This window comes from Aquarana catesbeiana, linkage group LG05 (genome assembly GCF_042186555.1).
Source record: "Aquarana catesbeiana isolate 2022-GZ linkage group LG05, ASM4218655v1, whole genome shotgun sequence".
NCBI lineage: Eukaryota > Metazoa > Chordata > Amphibia > Anura > Ranidae > Aquarana > Aquarana catesbeiana.
This window is the reverse complement of record NC_133328.1, coordinates 38,343,721-38,357,467: the sequence shown is the minus strand read 5'-3', so window position 1 is coordinate 38,357,467 and position 13,747 is coordinate 38,343,721. Positions and strand designations below refer to the sequence as shown.

Genomic DNA, 13,747 nt, shown 5'->3' with positions numbered 1-13,747 from the left:
TAGCACTCCTTACCCAACACCCTGGATACATCACCATTCAGTTTAGAGTACTCCTACAAATCATTAGCACATCTAAGCAAACTGTAGCTAGGGCCTGGTAAACCCTCAGGTTTAGCCTCATCGAAACAAAGTATAGGAACACCAAAGCCATGATACATGGCAAGACAGATGCAACTTTACAAGATAGTGTCCCCAAATACACCAAACAACCACAAATTGACAATTTCCTTTCACCGGGTTTTGATTTCTCCCTCCTAGAACCTTGACAAGATGACCCATATCCTCCTCTATCTATTAGACCTCCAACTTTTAATACCTGGAAACCCCAGGATCGCCCCTTCCCCTCTACCCCTTCTCTTCCCTACTTTGTCACTCGCTTCTCCTGAATCCCTACCTCCCTTTGTCCTCTTATTTTGCATTGGTACTCTTAAGCTGCGTACACACGATCGGATTTTCCGACGGGAAAACTGTGATGACAGGCTGTTGGCAGAAAATCTGACCGTTTTTTCCAAGCGTGTGTACACAAGTCCGTCGGACAAAAGTCCAAAGTACAAACACGCATGCTTGGAAGCAAGGACAAGCTAGGAAAGGTCGGTCTTGTAAACTAGCGTTCGTAATGGAGAGTTAACATTCGTGACGTGGCAAATTATGAAATCTCCAAATGCAGCGCACAATTCTCTTCTTCTTTAATGGGATAATAATGAAGCTGATTTGCTGGTGATAATGATGGAGTTATTGCAAACAAATTTTCAAAGCCTTTTTTTTTCTAGTGACATCAAGAATAATATTACTATGCTTGTTATTTTTTTTTTTTTGTTTCAACTTACCACAACACCATTATCCCGTAGTTTTTAAGATCAAAGATACAACTATGTTGGTGTTAATTTTACATTGTATTTTTTAAAATGTAACTGCCTACTCCCAAACTGTCATTTGAAGTAAAACACATAGCCAAGTATTATTCTCCACAATTTTTTTATAGTGCATTAAAAAAAAAAAACAAATAAAATTAGACATGCTATCTGCCAATAGAACTTGACCAAAAAGTGCATTCTAGGCATCCAAAAATATAGAAAATATACCAAATCAAATCATTATTATTCAACCAAAAAATAAAATAAAATAAAAGCCTCATGCGTGTGCCCTGCTTCTTAATATAGGGGGTCAACAATGCCAAGAGTTGGTGAAAGTAGGGTCCGTCATCTGGAGATAATTCCGAAAAATATCCGGATTATTCTCCTGGAGCTTCCGCAGCAAAGGCATATGACATAATTGGTCACAATTAACCACTTAAGGACTAGCCTCATTTTGGATTTTAGGTGTTTACATGTTTAAAACAGGTTTTTTTGCTAGAAAATTACTTAGAACCCCCAAACATTATATATTGTTTTTTTTTCTAACACCCTAGAGAATAAAATAGCAGTCAATGCAATACTTTTTTTGCACAGTATTTGCGCAGCGGTCTTATAAGCGCACTTTGAAAAATTCACTTTTTTGAATAAAACAATGACAACAGTAAAGTTAGCCCAATTTTTTTTTATATTGTGAAATATAATGTTACGCCAAGTAAATTGATACCCAACATGTCACGCTTCAAAATTGCGCCCGCTCGTGGAACGGCGTCAAACTTTTACCCTCAAATATCTCCATAGGCGACGTTTAAAAGATTCTACAGGTTGCATGTTTTGTGTTACAGAGGAGGTCTAGGGCTAGAATTATTGCTCTCGCTCTACCGGTCGCAGCGATACCTCACATGTGTGGTTTCATATGCAGGAGCTAGTCATGCGTTTGCTTCTCCGCGCAAGCTCGTCGGGACGGGGTTTTTTTTTTTTTAAAAATATATATTTTTATTATTTATTTTACATGATTTTATTTATTTTTACACTGTTAAAAAAAAAAAAAAATGTGTCACTTTTATTCCTATTACAAGGAATGTAAACATCCCTTGTAATAGAAAAAAGCATGACAGGACCTCTAAAATATGAGATCTGGGGTAAAAAAGACCTCAGATCTCATATTTACACTAAAATGCAAACATAAACAAACAAAAAAAAAGTCATTTAAAAAAATGACATTGAAAAAAATGTGCCTTTAAGATGTATGGGCGGAAGTGATGTGTCATGGAGACGAGTGGGCGCCATCTTAGCCTCACTCGTCTCCAGGCACAGTAGGGAGACAGACGCGATCTTCTCTGCCGCTACCGACGGCTCTGGTAAGCGGCGAAGGGCACCGGATCGCGGCGGGAGGGGGGCCCCCTCTCCCGCCATCGATAAAAGTGATCTCGCGGCAAATCCGCTGCAGAGACCACTTTTATCTGAAAGCCGACCGCCGCACAAAAACGGGGATACTGGGGTTATGGCAGCTAGCTGCTGCCATAACAACAATATCCGCCGCCAAACTTTGGACATACATCGGCGTGCGGCGGTCGGCAAGTGGTTAATAAAGCAACCAATTTTTGGTCCAAGAACTCCTCCTCCTCCTGTTCCTGGACTGGACTTGGGTCAAAGCAATAACTCCAAGGCCAATAATAAATAACACGTTATCTCCTCCAATTCCGCAACATGGCTGGTTGACGCACGGCCGTTCAGAAACTAACTGAAAAGTGCGAAATGAAAAGCGCGAATCAACACTCACCAAACTTCTACTAACACGAAATTAGCAGAAGGAGCCCAAAGGGTGGCGCCTGACAATTGAACTTCCTCTTTTTCGGCTTGTAGTACGTCTAGTACGTCACTACGTTCGTGTTTGTTGGCCAACAATTGTGTACCGTTTGTATGCAAGACAAAATCCAGGCACACGCCTTCGGACAAAAGTCTGAGGTTCTGTCTGCGGAAAATCCGATCGTGTGTACGAGGCTTAAATGTAATGTTACTCTGTCCATAGCACTGTACTTTGCTTCCCCAAGCTGTGTAATTTTATAAACCTTTGACATGGACATGACTTCTTCGGAGGCTTACTTACAATGTCAATGGGCTGCCCTACAAGTTTGCATAAAGGTTATAGTGTAATCTTGTTCAAGAGAGCTAATAAATAAATATGCATTTAAAATATCACTGTGGTTATTATTAGTGCTACTACAACTCTATTTTTAGCACTTGCTTTCTTTTTGGAGTCCCTCAGATTTTAGATCTAATATGCAGAAAAAGATTGGGAAGCAACTGAGTCACTTAGTGCCCCAACTAGTTCATTTGAAATTGAAGGTTAAAAGTTAATTCCCTACACTGTTGCTCTTTCCTGACAACATCTATCCACAGCACTGGTACCTAGCAGAGATAGGCTTGTGTGTCCTCCAAACTCATCTTTGGCCTAACTCCAAACTTGCACTGGTTTTTACTCCATTAAACTGGGTCATTTCCAATGCGCAACCCACCTTTGTTTACGAGAACTACTGGAAGGGAATGACCCGGCCTGCAACTTATTGGAGTGAAAAAGGATCATGAGTTCAGCTAGATATGAGTTTGGAGGAGTCCCTAGTAGTGTAGTGTCTATGTTGTCTTGCTGCCTGCCCTTGATTTAGGTATCCTATATGTTAAGATTAATGACAGTTTTGTCACACTTGACATTGCCATGTGCTATAGTGAAAGGTCATCCGGGGGGGGGGGCAATAAAAAATTTCGCTATGAGGCCCAATGATTTCCTGTTACACCCCTGGCAAGAAGCATGCTGATAGGAAAGAAAGTGGAGTTCCTGGAAGATGAGCTCATCACTCTGCTTCTTCTCTTTTCACTGTCCAGTCACACGCCAGGGGAGGGACAAAACCTGTAAGTGCTACTGAACGGTATCAGATCTCCTGTCCTGCCAGACATGACTGTACTGTATGGCAGATCATTGTAAATCCAAGAACTTGATGAAAAGAGATGCAAATCCTGTGACGGGTGGAGTTTGTTATCATCGTTCTGTTTTGTTATAGGAATGTAGGTGATACACTTTCTTTTGCACTATTATACATCATAAATTTCTATTTTGTCTTATCAAAGGTATAAGCATTTGCTCCACGTTGAAGCTCACTGTTCCGGCTCCAGTCATCCATGGCATCAAAGGACAGCCGCTCATCCTTCCCGTTTCCTATGAAGTCAACCAGTCTGCCTCAAGCGTCCAAATCATCTGGTTACTGGAGCGGTCCCAGGCCCAGGCCAGGTATCTGATAACTTCCATTAACCAGTTGGTGATGCCGGATTTAGAACTTCAAAACAAGCTTACAATAAATCCACCCAATGCTTCCCTGCTAATTTATTCACTTCATCAAAGCGACGAGGGGACTTATATTGTGAAGGTGAACCTAAAGGGGAATACGACAGTCTCAGCCATCCAGAAGATTGACGTCACAGTGGATGGTAAGTGGCAGAGCGTCATATAATATCTTCCCTTCCATGTAACTTGCAAACAGAACAGGATGTGATGTGAAAAGATGGTTTACCAAAAGCAACTCGATTTTCTGACGTTACATTACTGAGCGATGAATTGTGATTGGATCCTATGTTATATTATGGAAGGTTGCCTCAATCAAAGTAATCTAAAGATAGGGGTGAGGTATGCTTGGGGCAGCCCTAGGTATTCCTTTCCAGTATTGGATACTATGTGTTATGCATTTGGCCTCAGTTGTTGGCATTATATAGAGAAACCAGCACCATAGAAGGTGATGGAATATACAAGGTTAATACAAGACTTCTGTGGTTTGGCTCACAATTTATTAGTTATAAAATTATATCTATAAAAAACAATTACAAATAAATAATAATTAGTAATCCTTAAAGTGATTGTAAAGTCAGAAGGTTTTTATTTTATCCTATTGCATTCTATGTATTAAGATAAAAAGCCTTCTGCGTGTAGCAGCCCCTCTCAGCCCCCCTAAGGCTGGATTCATACCTATGCATTTTTAGTGCTTTAGGCATTTTGCAGATTTGCACTACAGAACGTGTTCCATAGAAAACAATGTTAAATGGACTGTAGTGCAAATCTGCAAAATGCAAAAAGCACTAAAACTGCATAGGTGTGAATCCAGCCTAATACTTACCTGAGCCCCATCTCTATCCAGTGATGTCCACGAATGCCTCATCCGTCCGGGTCTCTCCCTCCTGATTGGCTGTGACACAGCAGTGGCACCATTGGCTCCCGCTACTGTCAATCAAACTCAGTTAGCCAATCAGGAGAGAGAGGAGGCAGGGCTGAACCGCGGCTCTGTGTCTGAATGGATACACAGAGCTGCAGCCTGGCTCGGGTGCCCCCATAGCAAGTTGCTTGATGTGGGGACACTCAACAGGAGGGAGGGACCAGGAGCTCCAGCCAGTGACCAGAGAAGAGGAGGATCTGGGCGAACTTGTGCAAAACCAGCTGCATAGATCAGGTAAGTATAACATGTTTGCTATTTTAATAGAAAAAAAAAACGAGACTTTACAATCACTTTAACCTCCCCAGGTGCACACTATAGTGACCCCACAATTATTACAATACATGCATTGGATATAATGTGTCCCTCACTCATATACTAAATAATAATAATATAAATATTATAGCAATTAAATATAATTTATTATTATTACCACAGTACTAGAAAATTATATAATGATATTAATAGATAAATAATAATATATATTAATTAATACATAATAATAATAATAATAATAGTATAATAATATAAACATAAGTATATTAAATGAGCATGGGACACATTATATCATTTGCATATATTAAAATAATAATTTTAAATTACTACACTTTACCTACTTTTATAATTTCATTGGAAATGGAGAGGGCGGGAGGAGTGCTAATTGGTCGTGTCTGAGAGTGTAATGTGATGACTAGTCTGTCTGGCAAACCGGCTGACCTTGCAGTTTAGTATAATGCCCCGTACACACGGTCGGACTTTGTTCGGACATTCCGACAACAAAATCCTAGGATTTTTTCAGACGGATGTTGGCTCAAACTTGTCTTGCATACACACGGTCACACAAAGTTGTCGGAAAATCCGATCGTTCTGAACGCGGTGACGTAAAACACGTACGCGGGACTATAAACGGGGCAGTGGCCAATAGCTTTCATCTCTTTATTTATTCTGAGCATGCGTGGTACTTTGTCCGTCGGATTTGTGTACACACGATCGGAATTTCCGAATTTCCGAATTTCGGAAAATTTTATATCCTGCTCTCAAACTTTGTGTGTCGGAAAATCCGATGGAAAATGTGTGATGGAGCCTACACACGGTCGGAATTTCAGACAACAAGGTCCTATCACACATTTTCCGTCGGAAAATCCGACCATGTGTACGGGGCATTAGAGTTGTCATGCTGTGCTGAATATGGCTGTGAAACATATATATATATATATATATATATATATATATATATATATATATATATGCATTCCCCCACGTTCCCGCTGAAAAAAGCCCTATATATATATATATATATATATATATATATATATATTATATATATATATATATATATATATATTATATATATATATAGGGCTTTTTTCAGCGGGAACGTGGGGGAATGCAGTTCCGGCACCTCCTGCACTGAATGTATGTAATGGCAAAGGGTGCTGGGGTGTACTGGGGGCTGAGAGATCTATTGTTGATGGGAGGGTCTATTGTTGTTGACTGCTGGAGGGTCTATTGATGCTGGCTGCTGGGGGAATCTATCGTTGCTGGGGGCCAGTTGTTGCTGGGAGGGATCTACTGATGATAGAGGGGTTTATTGTTGCTGGCTGCTGGAGGGTCTATTGATGCTGGCTGCTGGGAGATCTGTTGTTGCTGACAGGGGTCTATTGCTGCTGGGGTGGATCTGTTGTTACTAGGGTGGATCTTTTGTTACTGGAGGGTCATTTTGTTGCCGGGGGGTCTATTGTTGAAAGGGAGGATCTATTGTTGAAAGAAGGGTGTATACCTTAATGCTTATTAATAAAATCTATACAAATTACTTAGCACCACAAAATGATACTTGATTATGTATTCTCTAAAAAGGGCCGTACAGGAAGGTGGGTAGAGGATGGAACCAAGGGACGGTGCTCAGAGGTGGATAGGGGGCAAAGACAAGGGGTGACTTGAAAAGGGGAGTTCCTGAACCTATTCTCTGAGGAAAAAAAGCCCTATATATATATATATATATAATTTATATTATTATCCTGCAGTATATTAATATTATTTATGTAAGGAAGGGACACATTATATCATTATTTACATGTATTGGGATACTGTCAATATACAGTATATAGTAGGTGTTGTGGTTAAGGCATCATCTGACTAAGATGAAGTTGTTTTTTTTCTTGTTTTTTTTTTTTTTTCTGTACCTTTAGTCGTTGGCAGTCCAGCAGTTCTGTGTATTTCATGTACACACTGAAAACTACAAATGTGTTTATTTTTTTTTCCATTTTTATATGCAGTTGGCTTTGCATCGAGCTGTGTTTATTTTGTTTCTATACCACACATAAATTTTTTTTTTACTACTTTAAGGAAGTTTGCTGTTCTAATATGTTGTATTTCCAGGCTGGCTGCAGCTTGTGAATCATTTTAGGGCTGCTGTAAAATGATCCGGGTTTGTGGCTTGTCTAATTTGTTTTTCTGGTTTCTGGTATGGTGGCAGCAATAGACAGGATTTTTTTTTTAATTAAAATGTATATAAATCTAAAAACACAAATATATTATAAATTAATATATTATTAAAGATGAATTAATAAATATATTGGAACTTACCAGTCCTTACATGTGGTGGCTGCATTAGTTTTCTTTGTTAGGGCTTTATTACCTTTATTTTCACCTGGTCATTCTGCTGGTAACACACTTTCTATGCTAGGGTGACAAGATGCACTTACTGTACTGTATCAGGACAACAGAAACAGGTCAGGACTACAAAACTTCCCTCTTTCCTCTTCTCCATAGTATAGAGGGGCAAGTCCTCAGAAATAACTAGGAACAATGTAACTGATACCATGCAGCACCGTCAAAGAGCACAGGAATTTATCGGATTTCTAGTAAGAGGTAAAAGTATTTTTTGCAATCATTAAACAGATATAAATGGTATATCTAAAAGGCCAAGAGGAACCAAATAAGAAAAGTTCTTTACATACTGAACTCTGGCCTTCCCTTTAGCCTTGCACAGTTGTACAGGTTGCTGAAACTATTCTAGTTTCACAGCACATTGTGAACTTCTCACGATATGTATGTAGCACCCTGATGTTTAGGCAGGGTTGCTATCAAATGTATTTGCCAAATGATAGTTGCCTTGGCCAATTGATAGGAGGTCCATTGATTTCACCCTAATTCTGGAATTGCTGCACTTCTCTCTTCTGTCACTAGATGGCCGGGTGTCTGGTGGCATTAGATAAGACAAGGGCATTGCAAGGACAGATTCGGAATGAATGGGGTGTCTCAGCCAATGGGCAGGGATTTTCTTGGGCCCCTTGGCCTGCTGGGATAGCCTATTTATTTGGGTGGAGTCAGGTGATCAGGGTTCTGTGCCACCTAAACGGCTGTCTTGGTGGACGCGTGTTGTAATGCCCCAGGTTGCTAGGCCATAAGCCTTGGGCCTATCCCGGGGACATCCAGCTGCCAGGCTGTCTGAGGGCCTATCCAGAAGCAAGAGAGCAGCGTAGGTTTGGGACAGTGACTTGCTGTCCAACCAGAAGCAACGGTTCTGCCAGCCGGAGAACCAGCTGTGGTTGGAGGTAGAAGGGAAGCTGTCGCCACTAAGGGACCATCCACCTTGCTACCGGAGACCACCGGGAGTAGCTGAAGCAAGTACCTGAGCAGTATTCTCACCAGCTGGGGACGGTAAAGAATTGGGAAACTTCAGCAGGTGCCAAGCCAGGGACCGAGCCAGTGGAGGTGACGCTTGCAGAACATTATTTTGTGCCAAGCCAGGGACCAAGCAAGCCAGCGGGGTGCCACTTGAGGAGTATCTGCAAAGCTAGGGACCCAGCAGGGACGCGGGGGTGATGCTTGAGGAAGATCCTGAGTGAGAAGATTGGAAGAGTTTAGGAGATCCAGTGGCGAGTAGATCTGCTAGTCTAGTGAAAGACTGGGAGCTCAGCGGAGTGAAGTTGTACAATAGGAGATTGTAGAAGAAGTGAAGGAGTTCTTTGCAACCTTTGTTAGAAACTGTTACAAGATTGTTGCCATAGGAGACAGCAGCCCTACTCAGGCAGACTTGGTGTCTAGCTGGGTGCCTTTCCCTGCATGGCTGTCTGCCTATAGAAGTCTCAGAGTCTGCCAATTAACATTGCATCTACCTAAGGGTGTCCTGGCCCTAACCCTCTCTCCCCCAGTTCTGTTTAAGAGACAATAAATCTCTTTGCATTGAAGAAGTGTCTGGTGCCCATCAATCTACCTTCCATTACATCCACTATGCCTTGTAACCCCCTCTACACAGAAGGATGTCAGCTGTCCCTAACTCTGGAGGTCACCATTGGGCTTCAGGGGCCCCGGGACTTTGCTACATGCATTAGAAACTGCAGCAGGTCAGATAGAGCCCTCCTATCCTGGCTGGAGGATGTCCAGCATCATCTAGCTCAGTGGTCTAAAAACAATGGGCCAGGGTCCCGATGCGGCTCCTTGCTTGTTTTTATCTGGCTCTTGGTGCACTATTCCTCCAACTGACACCAATGATTGTTCACTATTCCTTCCACTGACACCATTAATTGAGCACCACTGTATTCCTACCACTGACACCAATGATGGGACACAATTCCTCCAACAGACACCAACAATAGGCCACTATTCCTCCAAATGACACCAGTGATGGCACATTATTCCTTCAACTGACACCGACAATGGGGCACTATTCTTTCCACTAAAACCAATAATGGGTCATTGTTTACTCTCACTGAGGCATTTTCTACTCCCACTTCATACAGTTTGGCCCCCCTAAAGCCTGACGGACAGTAAACTGGCCCTTTGTTTAGAAAGTTTGGAGACCATTGGTCCAGCTCTTTCCTCCCCAGCCTGCATTATTTTCCATGTTCCACCCTCTTCATTCTTAGCATTTTAGTTCTTTCAATCATAGAGGCTCAGCGGCGGGAGGGGGGACCTTTTCGCCGACTTCCTGGGCTCTCATGTCCTACCAGGGGAACCTGAGACTGCAGCCAGTGGACCATAGAGCTGATCAGGGACCTGAACGGCCTGGATGATCTCTATGGTCTAAGAAACTGGAAGCGATGAGTATTTTGTCACCTCTGGTTTCGCTGGTTGTAAACAAATTATTGCTGATTTGAAAAAAAGCATCGGATCATACTGATCTTGGTATGATCCAAAGCTTTTAAGGGCAGAGGAGAGATCTGGGGTCTAACAGACCCCAGACGTCTTGGTAAAGAGGACATGTTACTGTCTATTGCTATCACAAGGGATGTTTACATTCTAAAAAAACATTCAAAGTAAAAAAAAAATAAAGGTGCAGTGTAAAAAAAATTAAAATAAATACATAATAAAATAATATTTTTTTTTAAAAGCAACCCCGTCCTCCCGTGCTCGTGCGCAAATGCGAATACATGCTTCAGTCCCACATTGGTATGTAAACAGTAATCGCACCACACATGTGAGGTAAATGTCAGCAATGACTCTAGCACCAGACCTCCTGTGTAAATCTAAAGTGGTAACATGTGAAGGCTTTTAAAGCACCGCCTATGGATAGTATGATGTAGTTTTTCGCCGTTCCACAAGCGTGCACAATTTTTTTTTTTTCTCCATTAAATTTTTTTTATTTTATCAAATAAGAACATGACAATTAAAGTTGTTGCAAATGGTACATAACATTATAATAATAAACATTGAAAAGGCATATAAAATAGGCTTCAATCAGATCTTGATGGCCTATTCCAGCCTACCCCTAATGGGTTCACTCTGTAGGTCTGGGGAGATCATCACATTGAGCCGCTAGTCAGCCTGTACAACTTTAAGTAGGGGAGTCAATTGGGAAGGGGGAGGGTAACAAAAAAGGAAAAGCAGAAAATAGAGGGCAACATAAGTAATATTCTATGTCCGCATATTACTTAATTAAGTGAACAAATTATTTCAGGCTGTGGGGTAATTTAGAGTTTGCATTCTTTTAAATAATTGGAGGCTCTAGGGTGGGATATCCAAGTCTTCCAATTTCTACTAAATGTGGTAATGGAGTGGTTTTTGTAAGCAAGCATTAATTCAAATTGTGCTTGGGTATTCAATTTGTTTATAACAGTAGATAGGTTGGGTGCTTCTTTAGATTTCCAGAGGTTAGCTATTGTAAGTCTTGATGCTATTAAGATGTGGACCACTATAGTTCTATGTATAATTGGATATTTTTCAAGGTCAATACCTAATAGGGCTGGAGCTGGAGTAAGCGTGGAGAGTTTTCCTGTGATATCTGCTATAAAGAATGAGACTGAGTTCCAAAAGCTTTTCAGGGTTTTGCAACTCCAGAGGGTATGTATAAGATTTCCAGTTTGCTCATTACACCTCCAACACATATCGGTTGTGGATGGGTAAATTTTAGATAATTTATAAGGGGTTAAATACAACCGATTAATTATTTTATGAGCATTGTCCCAATGTTCTATACATGATGATGATTTGTTATTATTTGGAGAGATTTTTTTCCACTGTTCCCAGGAGAAGTTTTGATCTAAATCTCTCTCCCATTTTACCATGTGAGCATTTTTATTGACTGGTTGAGAGGATTGTATCTCATAGAAGAGGGAAATTCCCTTCCTATTATTTTCCTTATGGTTAGATATATATTCCCATATAATCGATGGAACTTCTATTTTGTTATTGGGATTGAAATCCTTTAGTCGTTTACAATTTTTCGAGCTTACTTATAATAACATCCCTGTAAACCATAGGTAAGTTTTCATATAACCTGTATCCCTGTTTGGTCCATTCGTCTACTGATAGGCGAATTCTACAGTAATTAATAACTTCTGTAGGAATATTTATTTTGGATTTATTTTCCATATGTCTAGTTTTAGAAAGTATGTGTTTCCAAGCAAATATTGTAGCTTCGATACTTAGGAGATTGGGAGTGATTACTTTAGGTAGTATGGTATTGGCTATTGCTAGGGCAGATAGGTCATAATTTTTAGTCGCTTCTTGTTCTATATTTAGCCAGAGTTTATTTTTCTCCGGAGAGAACCAATATTTCATCTGGTCTAAAATGGAAGCAAAATAGTATTTCTTAACATCTGGTAGATTCATTCCTCCAAAGGTTTTTATGGTGGTTAGAATTGAAAATGCTACTCTGGGTTTCTTTTTGTTCCATATAAATTGTTTGAGCTTAGTATTCAATTGCATGAAGAATTTGGCGGGTAGTGGGATAGGGAGACATCTGAAATAGTATAGAATTTTTGGTAAGGTTTGCATTTTGAATGCCGGTATTTTATTGACCCAGGATAAATGGGTTTTCTGTATACCGTATATACTCGAGTATAAGTCGAGGGCCTAATTTACCACAAAAAAATGGGAAAAACTTATTGACCCGAGTATAAGACAAGGGTGAGAAATGCACAGCTACTGTAAGTGGAAAAGAGGGTCAACAATGCCCATTTGCAGCCTCACTGTGCCCATTTGCAGCCATAGGTCCCCCAAACTTCAAACTCGATAGTTAAGGGTTCCTAGATGCCCCCTAGCTGCAGCCAAAATTTGGGGTCTCTGAACCCAAAGGGTTCCGAAATGACATTACTGCAGATGGACACAGTTAACCGACTTTGGGGCCCCGTATCTCGGAGCCACTTAATGCTAGGAACCCCAAATGTGGTGTGCAAACCCAGTGGAACTAGCACCATAAAATATCCAAAGCTGGAGTTTCTAGCACCAAGTGGCCCCGAGATAGAGGGCCCCAAAAATCGGTTCAGAAAATGTCAAGCACTTTTCTGCAAAAGAGAATGACATTTTCTGAACCTAATTTGGGGCCCCGTATCTCAGAGCCACTTGGTGCTAGGAACTCCAGCTTTGAATATGTTGTGGTACCAGTGCTACTGGGTTTGCACACCAAATTTGAGGTTTCTAGCACCAAGTGGCCCTGAGATACAGGGCCCCAAATTCGGTTCAGAAAATGTCAAGCACTTTTCTGCAGAAGAGAATGACATTTTCCAAACCGATTTTGGGGCCCCGTATCTCGGGGCCACTTGGTGCTAGGAACTCCATCTATGGATATGTTGTGGTTCTACTGGGTATGCACACCAAATTTGGGGTTCCTAGCACCAAGTGGCCCTGAGATACGGGGCCCCAAAGTCGGTTTGGAAAATGAAATTTTTTGCTGCAGAAAAGTGCTTGACTCGAGTATAAGTCGAGGGGGGCACTTTCAGCACAAAGAAATGTGCTGAAAAACTCGACTTATACTCGAGTATATATGGTATTTGTTAGGTCTAGATTAACTTGATTTAGTAGGGGGGGGGGGGGGATTTGCATCATAAATTTTTGTTGGTGGAAAGGCGAGCTGCACCCCTAAATATTTTATCGCAGTATTGTCCCAACTAAATCCATGTTTTGTACTTAAGCTGTTAATTGTTGCGATAGGTATATTCATAGGTAAAATATAACATTTGTTTTGGTTGATTTTGTAATATGACACCTCTTTGAATATTTCTAGGGCCGAGTTAACTGAAGGTAAAGACAAATAGGGTTTAGTTAAAGTCAGTATAAAGTCGTCGGCAAATAAGCCTAATTTATGTTGGCCAATGGTAATACCTTTGATATTTGGGGAGGAGTGTAGGGGTTCTATCGCTAGGGAGAATATTATTGGGGATAAAGGGCAACCCTGTCTGGTCCCATTGGTTAATG

General features: G+C 41.0%; 1 protein-coding gene across 2 annotated transcripts in view; it reads left to right on the top strand.

Annotated features, from left to right (window-relative positions):
- The window catches only part of HEPACAM2 (HEPACAM family member 2), a 173,362-nt gene that overhangs the window by 59,554 nt on the left and 100,061 nt on the right, over window positions 1-13,747 (top strand). For both annotated transcript variants that reach the window (XM_073629605.1, XM_073629606.1), the window contains exon 2: window positions 3,978-4,334. In XM_073629605.1, coding sequence (XP_073485706.1) covers window positions 3,978-4,334 — 357 coding nt within the window. The remainder of the gene's footprint in view (window positions 1-3,977; window positions 4,335-13,747) is intronic.